The following is an 18,809-nucleotide window of genomic DNA, read 5'->3' as shown; positions in this document are numbered from 1 at the left end:
TTACACTGGCAAGCAGTGTAAACCAAGTGAAAACATCTTCTCACTCTCAAATGCAGCCTCTTATCTCTCTCAACTCTCCTGATAGCATAGCAGAAGCTGTTGCCTATTTGATTAAGAGTTTATTATGTTCTCATAATTCCTGAGTAAATGTCATGGCCGCCACATGCAGGCAGATTAGCACCCCACCCTACAGAAGTGGGAGGAAAGGTGGCCTTGCTCCTAGGAAAGACTGTGGGATGTTGAGCAATCAATACAGGGTGGCAATCTTCTAGACACCTCTGGAGACACGAGGACTTGAGACAGAGAGAGAGAGAGAGAGAGAGAGAGAGAGAGAGAGACAGAGACAGAGAGACATGTTATTCTCCAAGCTTTTTGCAGTATTAATTACAAATGATCACCAAGCATCAGCAAAGTTGCCCCATGCTCATATGCCTTAGATTCAATATTCAATTCAAGTAGCTATATAAAACATCTATCACACAAAGACAAATATACTCACACTCACTCACATATTCTCACACGTGCACACAGGTGACATTTCTCTGCTCTGAAAATAAGTATTTTAGCAGCTTCTAGGTACAGGACAAAAGATCTGAGCACAACGGCCCGAAACCAGCCATGTGTTAAAGAGCTATTCAAAGTGTGTGTGAGTGTATGAGTGTATGAGTTCTTGCTCCCCTTGACCTAACACAGCATGGTGCCATATGCACTTATCCTCCAATGTATGTGTATCTTGATCTATAGAGCTTGTCATATTCTTTTCATCACCATCATTATCTGCCCATGTGTGTGTTTGTTTAAGAGAGAGAGAGGTATAGAGAGAAAATGTGCAAAAGAAACACACCCACCCCTGATATTACACTTACATCACCCAGACGTCTATTTGATGTGTTTAAATCTGGAACACATTTTTTTTTACGTTATTTGCTCATCTGCAATATGTCTATGAGACGTTTATCAATAATTACACCTCAGAGGTGTACGTGTGCTACCTGGGAATATGTCACTGTCCCAGACAGCACACGTACACCTCTGAAATGCCTGTTTTAGATCTTTTCATCTGGGAAGCATCACAATTTAATTATCATCTATCTGTTAAACATCTTAGAAAGATCAGATTTACAAACAATCTAAATCATAAACGTCTCAAAGACATCTGCTGAATGTCTTGTTGACATCCAAGGCATAACTACTGACATACATCTTACAGACGTATAGCAGATGAGCCAGCAGTGTCAAAAATACGTCTTCCATTTGTAAACACACACATCAAATATAAATCTGGGTGATGTACCTGTGCTATCAGGGTTATAGTGACCTTTTCTGCAAAAACATTTAAGTTTAATAATATAGACATTTAATTCAATTTGTTCTGAATTGTTACGTTTCCAGCAAACTGACAAAAAGCACCTTAAATATGGTACAACCAACATGTCATTCTCAACACTACCTACATCCTTAAAGCCCCCTTATAAAGTCTGTAACCTACAGACAGTATTCGGGGTAGTGGTAATAGCCTACAATTTGATGCAGCTCGTAACTTATAACTTAACATAATAAATGATCCAGCCATTCTAGTGTCCGTTGTTATGTTGACTTTATGTTAACACGCGTGTTTTTCTTGTCACTGCGATAATGTTCTACACTTCATGAGGTTTTATTTCAACTCGATTTCAACGGGAGTCAATCGGCCACACTTATGAAACCTGACACGCTGCTACCACCTAGTGGATACAAATCCAAACTGAGCGCGCGAATGAGTAAACACAGGGAATAACTATCCAAATAAACACTGTTATACATGTTAAAAAGTTCTAAAAAATGATAGAAAATAAGAACTGAAGAATGCACCCATTCTTTGAGCAACAGTGCAGAAATCTCAAATAAAATCGCATCTGTGATGACGTATTTCCGGTGACGTTTTGTTTTGAAGAGCCAAAGGTGGGAACGTCCGTCGACTCAGAAGTGAAGTGAGTTTTCCGGTTCAAACCAGCCATAATTAGCCACATTTAGTTGGTATATATAAACAGATTTTATGAGAAACACCCTCAGAACTCTTTTTAGGTTGAAATTGTTCTTTGTGGGGGCGAAATGGAGGCTGTTCCGCGGATGCCGATGATTTGGCTGGAGCTGAAGGAAGCGGGGGAGTTTCAGTTCAATTTCCCCGTCAGACAGGTGAGACTCCGCGGCCCTTTAATCCGACCTCTTACACAACACTTACAATAGACAGCTCAACATACAGTGTTTGGAACTTTTTAAAAGCATTTGTGATCTTAAAAAAATTGCTTATGGATATTTTACTCTAAAAGCCGTTAACAACATATATGAGGTGTGAAACAGGTATTTTCTCGTGGATTTCTTGCCTTTTGATTCAATAAGTCTACTATTGGCCTTTGTATTTTAGTAATTAGAAAAACAAATAGTCTCCTTCACACTCCAAACTTGTCAATCTTTTTTCCCTCACCAAATTTGCATTAAGTCAGCAATGGGACCTCTGTTATGAGGTGTTATATTGTGTATAGCAGTAAACTTTATGTGTGTGTGTGTGTGTGTGTGTGTGCGTGTGTGTGTGCGTGTGTGCGCGTGCGCGCGCGTGCGTGCGTGTGTGTGTGTACACATGCATACACTGGCGGCCAAAAGTTTGGAATAATGTACAGATTTTGCTCTTATGGAAAGAATTTGGTACTTTTATTCACCAAAGCCATCTCAACTGATCACAATGTATAGTCATGACATTAATTACTATTACAATTTGAACTTAAACTACAAAGAGTTCTCATCAAAAAATCCTCCACGTTCAATGACAGCTTTGCAGATCCTTGGCATTCTAGCTGTCAGTTTGTCCAGATACTCAGGTGACATTTCATCCCACACTTCCTGTAGCACTTGCCATAGATGTCTTGTCGGGCACTTGTCACGCACCTTACAGTCTAGCTGATCCCACAAAAGCTCAATGGGGTTAAGATTTCCAATTAACTGTTGTCCAATGTCTGTGTTTCTTTGCCCATTCTAACATTTTCTTTTTGTTTTTCTGTTTCAAAAGTGGCTTTTTCTTTGCATTTCTTCCCATAAGGCCTGCACCCCTGAGTCTTCTCTTTACTGTTGTACATGAAACTGGTGTTGAGCGGGTAGAATTCAATGAAGCTGTCAGCTGAGGACATGTGAGGTGTCTATTTCTCAAACTAGAGACTCTGATGTACTTATCCTCTTTAGTTATATCTGGGCCTTCCACATCTCTTTCTGTCCTTGTTAGAGCCAGTTGTCCTTTGTCTTTGAAGACTGTAGTGTACATCTTTGTATGAAATCTTCAGTTTTTTTTTTTTTGGCAATTTCAAGCATTGTATAGCCTTCATTCCTCAAAACAATGATGGACTGATTGACAGTTTCTAGAGAAAGCTGTTTCTTTTTTGCCATTTTTGACCTAATATTGACCTTAAGACCTGCCAGTCTATTGCATACATTGGCAACTCAAAAACAAACACAAAGACAATGTTAAGCTTCATTTAATGAACCAAATAGCTTTCAACTGTGTTTGATATAATGGCAAGTGATTTTCTAGTACCAAATTAGCAATTTAGCATGATTACTCAAGGATAAGGTGTTGGAGTGATGACTGCTGGAAATGGGGCCTCTTTAGATTTGATCAAAAATTACTTTTTTCAAATAGTGATGATGTTGTTTTTTTACATCAGTAATGTCTTGACTATACTTTGTTATCAGTTGAATGGCACTTTGGTGAATTAAAGTACCAATTTCCTTCTGAAACAGCAAAATCTGTACATTATTCCAAAGTTTTGGCCGCATGTGTACATACACGCAGACACAAACATTACTGCTATACTGTCCTCATTTGTAGATGTGATCACAGCAGGTTAGAGGAAGAGGAAGTTGTCTTATAATAGTTAACAGTAATGTATGACTAGAAAATGCTGTTGTCAACAAAAACGAATACTGTCAACTGATGTTTCATACTCAACCATGAGGCCAACACCGAAAAATTGTTAATAAACAAACATGTGCTTTTCCCCTTTTTTGTCCACAGTACATTCAATTAAACTATGGTGAGAATCCAGAGAACTACAGTGAGGCACTAAAGAAGCTGGAGCAACTTAGGCAGGTGGGTTAAATGCTGAAATCTGCATGATATACCCTGCATTTGGCTGCAGTAATCAAGTGATTCAAAGAGGACTTCGATGATGAAAATTGTGTTAATCTCTTTCTCATTATTAGACTGTGGCAAAAATACCGAGGGATTTTGAGGGCTGCAGCACTCTTAGGAAGTACTTTGGTCAGCTGCATTTTCTGCAGAGTCGTGTTCCCATGGCATTTGGCCAGGAGGCTGCAGTGCCTGCGACATGGTAAATTTTGCTGTCGGTGATCACTTTGTTGCGAGGTCACATATTTTACAACCAGTTAAATTTAAGCTGTTCTTCTTCTTTTTTTTTTTTTTTTTTGCTTGAAGGATGGATGTATTTTCAGAGAGAAATGTCACACATGATGATATTAACTATGAGCAGGCCTGTGTCCTCTATAACCTGGGTGAGTTAAATTCAATTAAAGCATAAACCTAAATTAAATGACCCCAAAAACTATATGGACACTTAAAGGAATAGTTCACCCAAAAATGAAAATTCTCATAATTTACTCACCATCATGTCATCCCAGATATGTATTACTTACTTTCGTCTGCTGAAAACAAAGGATTTTTAGGAGAAATTTTCAGCTCTGTTGGTTCACATAATGCAAGTCAAAAGGGTCCAAGACTTTGAAACTCAAAAAAAATCACACAAAAGCAGCATAAAAGTAATCCATACGACTCCAGCGGTAAATCCATATCTTCAGAAGCGATATAATAGGTGTGGACAATATTTAAGTCCTTCTTTACTATAAAGTCTCCTCCCTGCCCATTAGGTGGCAATATGCATGAAGAATGTGAGTTGTCAAAACACAAGAAGAACTCTTATGAGAAAGAACACTTAGTAGGGCTGTTTGAAAATGAAGATTTATAGTAAAAAATAATTAAATATTGATCTGTTTCTCAGCCAAACCTATCATATCGCTTCAGAAGACATGGGTTAAACCACTGGAGCCTTTATGTGCTTTTTTGAGCTTCAAAGTTTTGGATCTACAGAGCTGAAATATTCTAAAAATCTTCATTTGTGTTCAGCAGAAGAAAGTCATACACATCTGGGATGGCATGAAGGTGAGTAAATGATATGAGAATTTTCATTTTTGGGTGAACTATCCCTTTAAGTCACTTCTAAAAATGTATGAATATCATTGTGACACATTTGTTTATCAATTGCATTTGTAACTATTACTCTATCTTATTTTAGGTGCCTTGCACTCTTTTCTTGGAGCTGTGGATAACCGCTTATCTGAGGAGGTGAACATGCAGTCTATTACAACTCCTGATATATCTGCAATTAGAAAATTATAAGAAAGATAAAATGAAAATGTTACATTTTTATTTGTGACTTTCTCACAGTGACTAACTTTTTTTACTACTCACTCTTTATATGTGTATTAAGGGGATGAAAGTGTCCTGTACACATTTCCAGTGTTCTGCCGGGGCTTTTGCCTACCTTAGGGACCACTACAATCACAGCTACAGTTCTGACATGAGCAGCCAGGCTCTGTCAATCAACATCAGCCTCATGCTGGTAAACATAAAATGTGTAATACTAAAAATGTAAAATTCACCTAGGAATGTCTGAATATCCAACCTCCTACATGGAAAAGTGCAATGGAACACTACTTGAAGTTGAACACTGATAATTTCCAGCTCTGTCTTTACCAAGTTGCAGCTGTATGATATAATGTGACAATGGTAGCACCCAGGAAGATGTCCACAGTTAATGTTGAAATTTCACTTAAATGAAAAAATAAATATAAAGCATTAGTAAGTTCCTATATTTAATTATAACACCTGTTAAGCAAACATTTAAAGATACAGATGTGTAAAACACTGTATGTTTTCTTCTCTTTTGATAATTGAACACCTGCAAAACAAATGCTAGCATTTCACACTTTGAGGTGCATTTTAAGCTATCCTTTCTGTCTTTCTCCCCTAAATTATACTTTTTTTGGTCTCTCTCTCACTCTCTCTCTCTCTCTCTCTCTCTCTCTCTCTCTCTCACTCAAGGCACAGGCTCAAGAGTGTCTTCTGGAGAAAACTCTACTAGACAACAGAAAGAGTCATTTGGTAGCAAGAATTTGTGCCCAGGTAGGAGTAAGCTCTGTACGTGCATGTCACCAAACAAAATTACACTTTGCAGCATACTTGCCACTGCCGCACTTATTTTCAAGTCTGATTGCAGGTGTGTGCCTATTATAAGGACTGTCTGAGAGTTTTGGATAATTCTGAATGTGTGCCTGGAAGGATTCAGAAGGAGTGGAGGAAACTCATCTGCCTTAAGATCAGCTACTTCAGTGCCATTACACATGTGAGATCACCAAACTCACCATGCAGCAAACCACCAAACATTTACTATGTATTATAAACTTACTTTATGCATGTCTTTCATTTTATTTTCATTAGTTGCACACAGGAAAACAGTCAGAGGAGCAGCAGAAATATGGAGAGGCAGTAAGTGTATATGTGTGTCTGTAAGTGCTCTTCTGAGAAGTAAACAAAGTGCATCATGCACTAATTAATTATTTTACGTCGTGCTGGCCCATATGACAATTTGCCGTAGATACAGCATCACATAAATACTTTTTTTCCTGCTTACCAACGTCATTGTAGAAATACCATACATTTATGTTTATTTGTCACCCATGATTAATTTATTCTGCAACTAAAAGTGCCTGCTCCTGGGGGGGGGGGGTTTACCGAGAAAAAGTGAGTAGTATTCAGCTGATAATGTGATCTCATCATGGCAGCCACCATATTTATTATGTAGAGGTAAATAGCTTTTTCTAGGCTACTGACATGACTGGAGTTGTCATCTCGTGTCTATATGTTATTGTTTATGTTTAAACAATTTCTTGGTGTACCTTTAAAGAGGTCTTTAACTTCCAAACTCACCTCTGTATGCCCAATGTAATGAAGTGTCTGGAGAATAAGTGCAGCTGAATGTAACTTCGTCTGTTGACAGTGTCAGACCACTTATTTTTTCTCCACAGGTCACTTATTTTCAGTCCTCCTTGGACAAACTTGGTGAGGCAATTAAGCAGAGCAAGGTAAAGATTCACATGCATATTGTACACAAACACACCTGTTTATTAAATTCAGTGACTTCCTAACTATTTGCCTGTACATATTGACCTCTTCAGGGCCAATCGGAATCTGTGCAAGAAGCTCTTAGATTCACAATGGATGTGATTGGTGGAAAGTATGACCTTTTTGAATTTTTATTTTGATGTATATTCATTTGCAGGATGTAAAACTCAAATCATATTTGAGTCGTGAGCTCAGTATAGGGTGATTAGACTCTCACCAACTTTTTTTTCTTTAAAACATTTGTACATCTAGCACAAAATGGTTGTAATGCATCAGAATACTTTCTTTTTATTTACTGTTTATTATGCGCATATTGTGCATTTTAGTTATGCACTATCTCATTTAATTTCCTGCTTCTTTTCCCCTGTTTAAGGTTTAACTCTGCTAAGAAAGACAATGATTTTATTTATCATGAGTCTGTGCCAGGTGTAGACACACTGGTGGCAGTAAAAGGTAAATCTTTATTTTAAGATTATATGAACAAATTTAGGATCATGATCTTGTTCACATTTGGCTTTGTTTCTTCTATGACATTTGCTGTGCAGGTGCATCCTTGGTGAAACCCCTTCCTGTGACTCCAACAGATCAGAGTGTCACCGGTCCTGACCTCTTCTGTAAACTTGTTCCCATGGCAACTCATGAGGCCTCTTCCCTTTACAGGTCAGCTGTTGTCTCGTTAACATGCTTTCAGAATATTTTCATTCATCATTACTGTCTAATTCTCTGATGTGTCTTAAATTGTATGTAGTAATATTCAATTTGAAACTATTATGACTCTTTCATTTTTTTTTTCTCTGTATTTGTTAGTGAGGAGAAGGCAAAGTTACTTAGGGACATCATGGCTAAGATAGAGGACAAAAACCAAATCCTTGAGTAAGTTACACAGAGCTGATTTGATTAAAACGTTTACATATTATTCCATATTATGTGGCTGAAAGATTACCCCCTCCCCCCCATCTTTTCTTCTCTGTAGGAGATTTATGGAGTCTCTAAGCAGTGACTTTGTGTATAAAGCCGACATGTTTAAATCACTTCCTGACGCTTTGTTAGAAAAATGTGCATTTCTCAGTGTACGTCCAGACACTGTCAGGAACCTTGTTCAAGCTATGCAAGGTGAGAGTATACAAACAGACACATAATTTGTCAATACAAATTTTCATGTTAAAAAAATTTAAACCAGGGGCCTCATTTATAAAGACGTTCGTAAAATGATCTTAAATGTGAACGGACGACAATTTCCAAATGTTCTACAAATTATTTATAAAATGTCTGTACGCACGAAGAAATGTTCCTTAATGCATCCCACTCTATAAATCGCAATTCAACTTAAAAGCATGTGTATTTGAACGAGCACATGGACTCCACCTGCAGAACGCCCACAAATTCCCTAATGTGGTGAGACAGAATACAATAAAAGCGCATGCGCAAGTTATTAATTCGTTAATTCATGAATTCATATGGTTGTGTGAATTAAAATTAGAATTCTTGTGTGGTTGGTAAGGTTTTCTAAACAAGTGAGTGCATCTGCCCATAAAATGCACCATATTCAACAACTCATCAGTTATTCATGCTTATTATCAATAATAAATACATTCATTGACTGCATTTACTGTAAATCCACACCATTCTTCAACCAATGTCCATGTTCTTGCTTAACTTTTAAAAGAGGTTTACATTTTCCTTTACATATAATAAAATATGCATAGTTTAGCTACATTACAGTCGTGTTCTGTATAAAATGTGCATTTTCCCGCTACGATCTTCTGTTCGCTCTTGCCATTGATTACACTGCATTTTAGTCAAATCGTTTGTTTTTATTTATGTTCTCAACAACAGCAAACAAGAGGCTGAAGGATAAATTGAAAGTTTTTTTAGGTGAGTTTTATGTTTTAATTGAGACTGTTACTGTGCTGTACAAATCTGTAAATTGATTTAGTTATGTTTAACAATCTCTCCTCGCTCCAAAAATGTGCTGAATATATTACATAGGCTACCGTATATTACACCTGTCTGTTATGTCGTAGGTCTCAAAATTAATTTTTTAGGGAAACGTGCAGATAGGGCTAAATAAATAGTGCTGCAGCAGATTTCCAAAATAAAACATTTACGTTACACATAATCCATAAGACCACATTCTGACTCATTTCGGAATATTCTTGTACACGTATACATTCTCACTCATTTTTAATAAATTCAGTCAGTCACTGATTCATATTTGCATCATTAAAAATAAAAAAAAATCAAGTTAGTGTGCACAGGCTCACCGGTAAGCACAAAAAATGTTTGAACGCATCCTTGTCAGTTGACGTATGGTTAAGAAAATTTTCACATCAGTTTCTGACTTTAAAAATCCCAATTTGTTCATTACTTTTGACATAGGATGAAATCCATGTATTTTAGGATCAAATCTGATCGTATGTGCATTTTATAAATGAGGCCCCAGGTTTTTGTCAAATGGAAGATGTACTGTGTGTTGAAGACTTAAGCTAAAGTGATAAGTCACCCAAAAATACAACTGAGATGTTAGGCAGAATGACAGCCTCACTAACCAATCACTTTCACTGTATGGAGAGGGAAAAAAAGATGCAGTGAAAGGGAATGGTCACAGACAAACATACTGTCTAACATTGTTTTTGTGTTCTATGTAAGAAAGAAAGTAATAAATGTTTGGAACAACATGAGGTTAAGTATGACAGAATTTTCATTTTTGGGTGAACTATGCCTTAAGGTCTTGTCATTAGTGGGTGTTTTGTCAAATGAATGTTGGTATTAAAAGAACTTTTAAAGAAAAGGAAAAGTTTTAGATAAAATTGAAAAAAAAAAAATGTGTGTGTGTATATATATATATATATATATATATATATATATATATATATATATATATATATATATAAATTTTTTTTTTTTTTTTTGGACAATGCTCAAAATCTTCTTGCTGGGCTTTTTCTTAATAGGAGGCTTCATACATTCACAGAAAATATGTCTCATTCACATGCAAAATGTTTTGCAAGAATAAGTAAATTGTAGAATTTGTAAATGCCATATGTCTGAGTTTGTTCACTTTAAAATAAAGATTCTTGGTGGATGCTTTCTTAACTGCGATTCAAGAATGCAATGAAACAACGTGAATAAGTAGCAGTACTGTTGTAATATACAAACAATACAATTGTCATGTTAAAGGGTCAGTCTTTTAGCAGATTTAGCAGATCAAATGTCCTATTTTGTTTTGATTTCAGTTTGATGGATTTGATGACATCAATTAATTTGTGTTGTAGCACTATCAAATGTGTACACTGATGTGGGCTCATCTCTGGAGGAGGTCCATAGTGCCCTGGAGGAAGATGAGGCTGGGGAGAAGAGTTTGATGGAGGTGGTGGGGCAGAAGGGAATGCCAGCCAGGCCTCCAGCCCTGCAGGAGATTCAGAAAGAGTTGAAGAAATATGAGGCTGCCCATCAGACAGCTAGCCACACCAACACTGAGCTCCACAGAGCCATGAACCAACACATACCAAACCTACGTCTGTTGCAGGGACCTGTTGAGGAACTCCGAAATAGTCTGCCTCAGCCACAACTCAGCCAAGGTAAGAGTGAATGTATCTATGTGTGCATGTCTGTGCTTTTATTAAGTATTAGAATTGAAGTTGTGAGAAGCTACTTACCAGTGTAATCAAAGTAAATAGACTTTTCTGACTACACCTAAGTTTGTACATCTGGATTACCCCTAAAAAGTTGTTGAAGATTCTCTTTTTTACTTCTAAGATGATATGGCATCTTTGCAAAAAATGAAGACAATTCTCAACAAAGTTGATGAAATGCAGAAGCAGAGGATCTCATTGGACAACCAACTTCGTGACCTTATTCATAAAGATGACATAACTGGAGTACTAGTAACCACAGATCGTGCTGAGATCAAGGTTAATGACCTACTGAAGCTATTGTAGTGCTTTTTCGGTAACACTTTACAATAAGTTTCCATAAGTTATCATTAGTTAATGCATTAGGTGTCATGAACTTTTTTTACAGTGTTTCATAATCTTGCTTAATGTTAGTTTATAAAAACACATTTGTTTATGTTAGTTATGCATTAACTAAAGTTAACAGCTTTTAATTTTAAAATGTATTAGTATATGTTGAAGATAACATTAACCAAGCTTAATAAATGCTGTGAAATTAATGTTCATTGTTAGTTCATGCTAACTAATGTAGTTAACTAATGTTAACAAATGGAACCTTACAAATGAAACCACTTTTTCTTTATCTCTCTGTACTCATTTGCTGTCATTTTATATTGCACAAATGACCATTCAACAGTCCTAAAATCTCTTTTCCTCTTTGCTTCTATACTCTTACAGACATTGTTTGAAGAACAGTTGAAGAAATATGATCAGCTGAAGGGGTATATAGAACAGAACTTGGTAGCCCAGGATAACATCCTGAAAGCCCTAACAGAGGCTAATGTGAAGTACGCTCCTGTCCGCAAGACGCTCACGCTCACAGAGCAACAGTATGTTTTTCACTGTATATTTTTCAACGTGATTATTTGTGTGGTTACTGATTCCATGCCATTATGTGTATAATTCACTTGTCCTGTCCTGCAGATGGAACAGCACAGTTCAGTCTCTTATTGCCTCATTTGAGGCTTATGAGGACCTGATGAAGAAGGCTGAGGAGGGAAGAGACTTCTACCAGGATCTGGACAAGAAGATTACCAGCCTTTTGGACAAAACCAAGTCCTATTGTCAAACCAGAGAGGAGGAACGAGTTTCCTTGCTGGAGAGGTAAGTCATCTCAAGCTGATGGTCATGATACTTGGGGTTAGATTTTGCAAGTGAAGATAAAGTGACCTGCAGTACACTGTTTGTAGACAATTCCATAGTGTTAGGTTAAGTGGTTTGCACAATGGTGATTAGTAGGCAGGAGTGGGACTGCAGTAACTCTTCAGGTTGTAGGTTGCCTCTAACCTGGACTGAATCAGCAACCTTTTTATCAGCCGATCGGATCTATAACCAGTAGGCTACCACCACCCAATACTAAGATTATTCCATTTCAAGCAACCATTTTTCAAGTACACATCTGCATGATTGTCTTACCTGTGACATTTTACAGGGAGATTGGAAAAGTGCCACCTCCCAGACTTACTGCCCAAAAGCCTGTGGTCGGGCAGAAAGTTCTTGGTCCTAGATCTGGCCCCCCCAGTCTTGAGGCTGTAGGTCCTTCTGTCACCCCTTTTGTGGCTGGAGATCTTCCAAAAGAACTGCGAAGCCTCCCTCCGAACATGAATTTGGCCCGAGGTCCAGTACCTCCAAATCCTGGTCCCCATGGTGGAACCCCTCATATCTGGCCACAAGGGACAAGCCCATTTCCACCTAGTCAGTTTCCAAACCCACAATTTCCCAATACAGATCCAAAGCTCAGGCAACAGTTGGCACAACATCTCCCACCAAATCATGCACCTTATGGCCAAGCCTCAGGGCTTCCACTGCCCTTGGCACCCCTTCAGATCCCTGGGCTGCCACAGCAGTTCCAGGCAAGATCAGCTGGAGGTATCACATCTGTGTATCCTCAGGTAAACCACTCGACCACTTCACAGGTGCCTACTCAGGGCTACAATACTGTTCTCTGGCAGCAAGCCCATGGTGGACCCATTGCTGTTTCAGGGGGGTACACTGTGCCTCCACAGATGGGGCAGATGCCTCAAAATTCCATTAGGCCTGGTCTAACAGGGCCACAGGTATCCATGCCAAACTCCCTTGGACAGCAGATGCCGACTGGCATGCCCCAGTCTTCCTCTGCCCAACAGAATATGCAGGGAACCCCGTACCAAAGCTTTACCCCCCAGCCTGGACAAAGTGTCCCCTCAACCACATCAAGAAGTGTATTTCCTGGGCAAATCCTGCCACCCTTCCAACCTGGACAGTTCCAGCCTCCCAGGCCTTTCCAAGCAGAGCAACAGTCTGGCTTCCCAACCGGCTACAGACCAGCATTAGTTCCACATACTCAACCCCAACATGGTCTACCAGTCTCCCATCCTCAGGGAGCCCAAACCCAACCTCAGTCTGTTCCTTCTCATCAGTTCCATCCTGGACAACTTCCACAAAACCAGCCTCAGCCTTATATGGGCTATGCTCCTACATCTTTTCCAACCTCACAACCTCAGCAACTCTCTGCACCCCTCCAAAATCCACACCAAGTGCAGCCAGGCTCTCAAATATTTCCACAGGTACCCTTCAGCCAAAATTCTCAAATAACTTTTGGTCCTCATCCAAACTCTCAGCCCCCAATGCCATCAGGAGCTGTACCACCTCAAGGTAACATGTATTCTTTTGCACCACCACACATGGGCCAACAGGCCATTCCTCCCCAATTCAACTGCATGTTTAATGGAACAGGGGGACAACCTGTGTATACTCCCAGTCAAACCCAAATACTTGGCCCTCAAAATGTGTCTCGCCATTTGGCAGGACAAGCAGTTGCACCAGTGATGGACAATCCAGTTCCTCCCTCACTTGCCAGCACTCTTGTACCTACTCCATCATCTGCTCACTTCTCGCCCCAAAGCCATATCTCCACTACTAAGCCAGATATGCCATCCTCTTCCTTGGTGAACCAAAATTTGGAGCCACAAGCCACAATAAGTGCTACTCGATCTGACGAAATAAGGCAGCAATCTTCCGGAGAGTCTCTCCCTTTGGAGATAGTGTCTGACTCCACGACAGTTCTGGATTCTCTTCAGAACAAGGTGGATCATCTCAGCATTGAATCCCAAAGTGAGGCATCTGATTGTGGAGTGGATAAAGGCTAACATGTTGTCAAGTCAGAACTCGACAACAGTTGTGCAGATGCTATCAATGGTACTCAGGATACCATGCAGAGCACAGTCGGAAATGATGACACTGACCAGGAAGTGCCAAAAAAAAAAAGATCTGTTTGGTGATTTGGATTCTTTGTGGTCACTACACAAGATATGATGCCTGAACATACTTCTACATGTACTAACACAGAACTGCACCATACTCTTTGTACCTTTACTTACACACTATGATATATCGATTATAAATTGATTATTTACAAGCAAATAGAACACATCTTTTGCACTTTAATTCTATGCAATCCTCTTTTCTTGTGTGTCCAGTATCACACTGTGTTTCCAGTCCTAAATAGCACTTTAATCTGCACTCTATTAATTAAATGATAATGATGTTGTTGTTGAGGAAGTGAAGTTACTACATCATTGGTTTTCCATTGTTTCAGAAAGTAAAAATTGGTACAAAAAACTCGACTAGCTTTCATGTTTACTTTTGTTAAACAGTGTAAACACAGCTTTTATTATAGCTCTGTGTACATCATAATATTGTAACTGTTAAAAAAAAGTGAGACACCACCAGTGTTTTACTGTATTGTGCCACAAGAATTTGAATTTGTGACTTTAAAAACAGGGACCTCTGTGGAGATGTTGCTTCCATTTAAAATTCAATATTAAATCAGTTGCTGAAAAACACTACGAAATGTGTTTTTGTGTATTCATATGTACCACTATTGAAAGTATGTTTCAGTCTCATTCAGTTACAGGGCATTTATTTCTGTTCTTGTCGATCATCTTAAGATCTGTCAGATTGCATGGAGAATATCTGTGCCTTACAATTTTTCCGTCTCTCCCCAGCTCTGCTATGCTATGGGATTCAAGCCCAAGTTTTGGCTGAGCCAGTCTAAGACTTGACCTGAGGCCACACCAATGTTGTTTTAGGGACCTTGTCATGTTAAAAGTTGAATTTTTTCACCCTAGTCTAGGGCTGGGCATGCTTTAGAGCATGTTTTAAAAGAATCTCTATTGGCTTAGTGTAATTTTTCCTTCTATACTTAACAGTTTCCCAGTTACTGCCCACATTGAATCCCCACAGCATGATGCTACCACTATAGGTATGGTATTAGGGGGATGATCCTGTTAACAGAAGCAGCAGTAGATGGGTTAAAAGTTGTTTGGCAAACTCCAGGCAGGCTCTCAAAAGGCTTTCACTTTAGATTGGCTTCTATCCAGTCATTACCATATAAACCTAAGTGAAGCATTGCTGCAAGTTATATTTATATAGGGAGAAACTGACGCTCTGATCAAGTGGGCAATGAGATCTTTGTCACCTCCCTGTCTAAGATCCTTCTTACTGGAATTGTTGTGTATATGCTTACAATAATACAATATGCAAAGTATGTTAAACTAAATATAACCTACATGTCACCAAGTATTACACAGTAAAAATGCAGTATATATACTGCAGCATGCTTGCATACCACCAGTGATGAATTGTAACGTATCAATGCCCTAATATGGCCATATGATGGCACTGTCTGGTTGTGTAGTAGAGAAGTAGGGTGGGACATTGTCTATTATGAGTGTTTGTATGTGTCCCTCTTTATGGATTACTGGAGCCATCTGGATTAAATCAACATGCTTTGTTCATTGGCTCCATTTACCAAAAAGCCACAGAATTTTTATACGCACATCCATCCTCTCCAAAAAATTTAAAAGGAATGCTGTAATGTTTGACAGGTCAAAGTGACGGAGATACAGACATGATTCAAGTAAATGAAAACTTTTTTCCAAACACAACAGATCTGGAATTGTCCTATACTGTATTAATAAAGAGGGCAGAGGGAGGAGGATTTGGATAAGAGGTTTCAAAGTTAAAATCTAGTACTGAACACAGTATCGATGTGTTGCAAGTAAACATGAAAATAGCAAACATAATGCATGCATACATATTCAAATGCATGTGTGCATAGTTGCAGTGTGTTTATTGCTAGTCAGAAATCGTTTTATCTTAGTTGCAAGCTCAAGAGCCCTTCTCTCCTCTAAGTCACTACGTCTTATTTCTGCAGTCTGTGCACACCGTCGCTGCTTTTGACTTGCTTTGACAGAGTGAGCTCTGGGAGAGTAGCTGACCCAGTTTTTCTTTGTTAGATGGTTTTGGCCTGAGCAGAATAGCACACTCTTAGTGATGTGAAATTGCTTAGAGAACATGGTATTAGTTTAGATTACCAGCATACTCTAAACTTATAGTAGCACATATACATTGCGTGTACAAGAACTGAGTAGTTAAATGTGTAAGTTAGAGCAATTTGGCTGAATTTGTGTTGTTTTTTTGATACATACTGTATGGAATTGTACAGAAGTACGTCCTTCAAGACTGGGGCAAATAGCAACTTCTACTTACAATGTTTGTCTTTCCAGACAACGTTTAAGTCACTTTTTTTGTGTCCAAATAACCAGCAATAATGGCATCAATTTGAACAATTCTAAAACTCTTTATTCTTAGTTTAAGTATTAGTCTAACATTGAAACACAAAAATTACCTTAAGTATAATAGTTATCAAGTTGATTGTTTGCCCTGAATGTTTACAGGTTCCATCTTTTCTGTGAATGCATGTGTGTGTGCAATATGACTGTGTGCTGTTTGACAAAATACGACATGAAACATGGCATCATAACTCATATCCACATTTGTGTAATGCCAAATAATAGTGCTTTCATTTATTATTTTTCCCTTTATAATTCGTTAGATTTATGTTGGGTAATCCTGCTAATCATCTTTTCATTCATGATCTGCTTTAAAGCTGAAGTGTGTACTTTCTGCACCATGAGCGTCACCAAATGGAATTTCAAAAGGAATTGCTGATTTGAAACAGATTCCAGAAAAATTCCCCCATCTTCCATTGGTTGTACAAACAGATAGTCCCACCCAAAACACACACCATTGGTTGAGCCAATGTTGCTGTTGGAATGGACGGCCGCTCAACCAGAGGAATGATTTAATAGCATCACAGAGCTACAGTTTTACACTTTTCGGTGAAAACAACCAACAAATGGCTTACTTAGAATTTTAACATTAAAAAATCACACACATCAGCTTTAACCTTCTTTATCATGCTGCTGTGCTATTTTGTTTTGGCCATACATGAGTCAAGGCCAATGCTTGTAAATTGTGTCCCAAATCATGTCTGTACAGTACAGATGCTCATTAGCTTGTGATACATTATTGGTGTTTTCTCTTTAACCAAAAGACCCTCAATTCATGTTTCACCAGCAATCGCATTGTCTCTAAAATTGTCACGGTCAAGTCACATACATGAATGTGTAATTTGTCATTTCAGGTTCATCATTTTCATCTCATTGTTAAAGGCTTTAACTATTTTAAGGTGTGTAGGCCATGCCCAGGCGAGGGCTGGATGACCCGGAGAGCACTCCCGGTAGGGAGCGTGTGCTAATAGGGCTGTAGCCGGGCTCGGAGCTGCGTCTGGGGCAGAGCTGGGACAGAGGCCGTCCCTGTCGAGATTTGCCAGGAGGCCGGTGCAGCACAGGGGACTTTTTGGGGGACTTGGGAAGCTTGTAGAGGAAGACATTGTAGTGCAGTGGGGGGCTTGTCTCAGGGTGCATTTTTGCCTCTTTGGGGAGGAGCAACTCTAAGTCGATGGTCACACCACCCTGGACATGTACACAAACACACACAAAGGCAAAGGTACAAGTACACAAAAGCAGAACACAAATATAGGTACAGATATAGAAATATTTGACGAGCACACATTTGACGCAATCACACATGGATATAACACAAACACAAGGAAAAAGCAAAAAAGTATTAAGAATTGAAAAACGACAACGACAACAAAATTAAATATGGGTAAGTTGTGTTGGTTATGACTAAAATAGACTCCCTCATGGACTGGCACTACCAAACTGTTTTAATTCAGAGTAAAAAGAGGAAACTAGAGCCATTGCAATTGACCATTATGGTAAATGGTGTGATTTAAGTATTTGTCACACCAGGACAAGCTGTGTCTGAGTGAATGAAAACGGTTATGGCTTAAGAGAAAGTACGAGCCTGCAGGAATTTATCAGGTATGTGTAAGCTGTGGTAAACAGAGGATTGTACTTGACAGTATGTGTGTCTATGTATAGATGTTCATTATTACCAGCAATCAAATTTACAACACTGAGCACTTGTCATGCATTGCTTGTTTCAATATGGTCTGTTCATAATTGCTTTGCAGACATCTGGCATTAGCAACCAATTCAATTCAAATGTTTTGCTGTTGTGAAGTAATTAATTCAATAGATATACTCTCTCAGGGAAAGGCAGCTTTTCAAACCTTGCCACTTTTACATATGAGAAAGCAAACATTTTGGTGCTAGCTTTATTATTTAGTAGTAAACAAACCACCAAATTATAAGTATACATGTAATATATCTGAGTGAAAATTTGAAATGTTTGAAATATGTAGTGAAATCACTGAATGATGGCTGATGCCAGATGTGTTCCTAAGGAGCAACTATGCACATCAAAACTAAGAAAGCTAGTAACCAGATAATACATTGTCCACCAAATTTTCTTTGTTTATTTTTTTGTTTTATTTTGGCTGGCCGTTAACTACAAAGATGGAGTTGGAAATTATTGTATTTACTGTATGTTTGTCAAATACACTGTAACATAACTTTATACATAGTGTATAGGCCTAAATATATAAATGTATATATTTCTAAAATATAAACCATATTTTAGAAAAAGGAAAGGATTTACACTGATCAGCCACAACA

At 38.4% G+C, this 18,809-nt stretch overlaps 2 protein-coding genes across 3 annotated transcripts in view; one reads left to right on the top strand and one right to left on the bottom strand.

Annotated features, from left to right (window-relative positions):
• The first annotated feature begins 1,936 nt into the window (after positions 1-1,936).
• Positions 1,937-14,729, top strand: LOC127421582 (tyrosine-protein phosphatase non-receptor type 23-like). Of its 2 annotated transcripts, none has more exons than XM_051664717.1 (20): positions 1,937-2,175; positions 4,043-4,117; positions 4,231-4,358; positions 4,463-4,539; positions 5,337-5,386; positions 5,532-5,663; positions 6,146-6,226; positions 6,321-6,446; positions 6,542-6,589; positions 7,129-7,185; positions 7,279-7,337; positions 7,599-7,678; positions 7,771-7,885; positions 8,033-8,098; positions 8,199-8,338; positions 10,501-10,806; positions 10,985-11,139; positions 11,578-11,687; positions 11,824-12,003; positions 12,332-14,729. In XM_051664717.1, exons 1-20 carry the CDS (start codon positions 2,092-2,094, stop codon positions 14,025-14,027), a joined length of 3,765 nt encoding a protein of 1,254 aa, XP_051520677.1. In that variant the 5' UTR covers positions 1,937-2,091; the 3' UTR covers positions 14,028-14,729. The 2 variants fall into 2 exon arrangements, with proteins under 2 accessions (XP_051520677.1, XP_051520675.1); XM_051664715.1 differs by having other exon boundaries at positions 11,578-11,729; positions 12,332-14,728.
• A 929-nt stretch (positions 14,730-15,658) lies between these two features.
• The window catches only part of LOC127421589 (chondroitin sulfate proteoglycan 5-like), a 43,042-nt gene continuing 39,891 nt past the window's right edge, over positions 15,659-18,809 (bottom strand). Inside the window, exon 6 of the mRNA XM_051664726.1 lies at positions 15,659-17,699. Within this exon, the coding sequence (XP_051520686.1) occupies positions 17,409-17,699 (291 nt within the window). The 3' untranslated portion in view covers positions 15,659-17,408. The remainder of the gene's footprint in view (positions 17,700-18,809) is intronic.

The sequence above is a fragment of the Myxocyprinus asiaticus genome, chromosome 30, assembly GCF_019703515.2.
Source record: "Myxocyprinus asiaticus isolate MX2 ecotype Aquarium Trade chromosome 30, UBuf_Myxa_2, whole genome shotgun sequence".
Classification (NCBI taxonomy): Eukaryota; Metazoa; Chordata; class Actinopteri; order Cypriniformes; family Catostomidae; genus Myxocyprinus; species Myxocyprinus asiaticus.
This window is presented reverse-complemented; position numbering and strand designations above follow the sequence as displayed.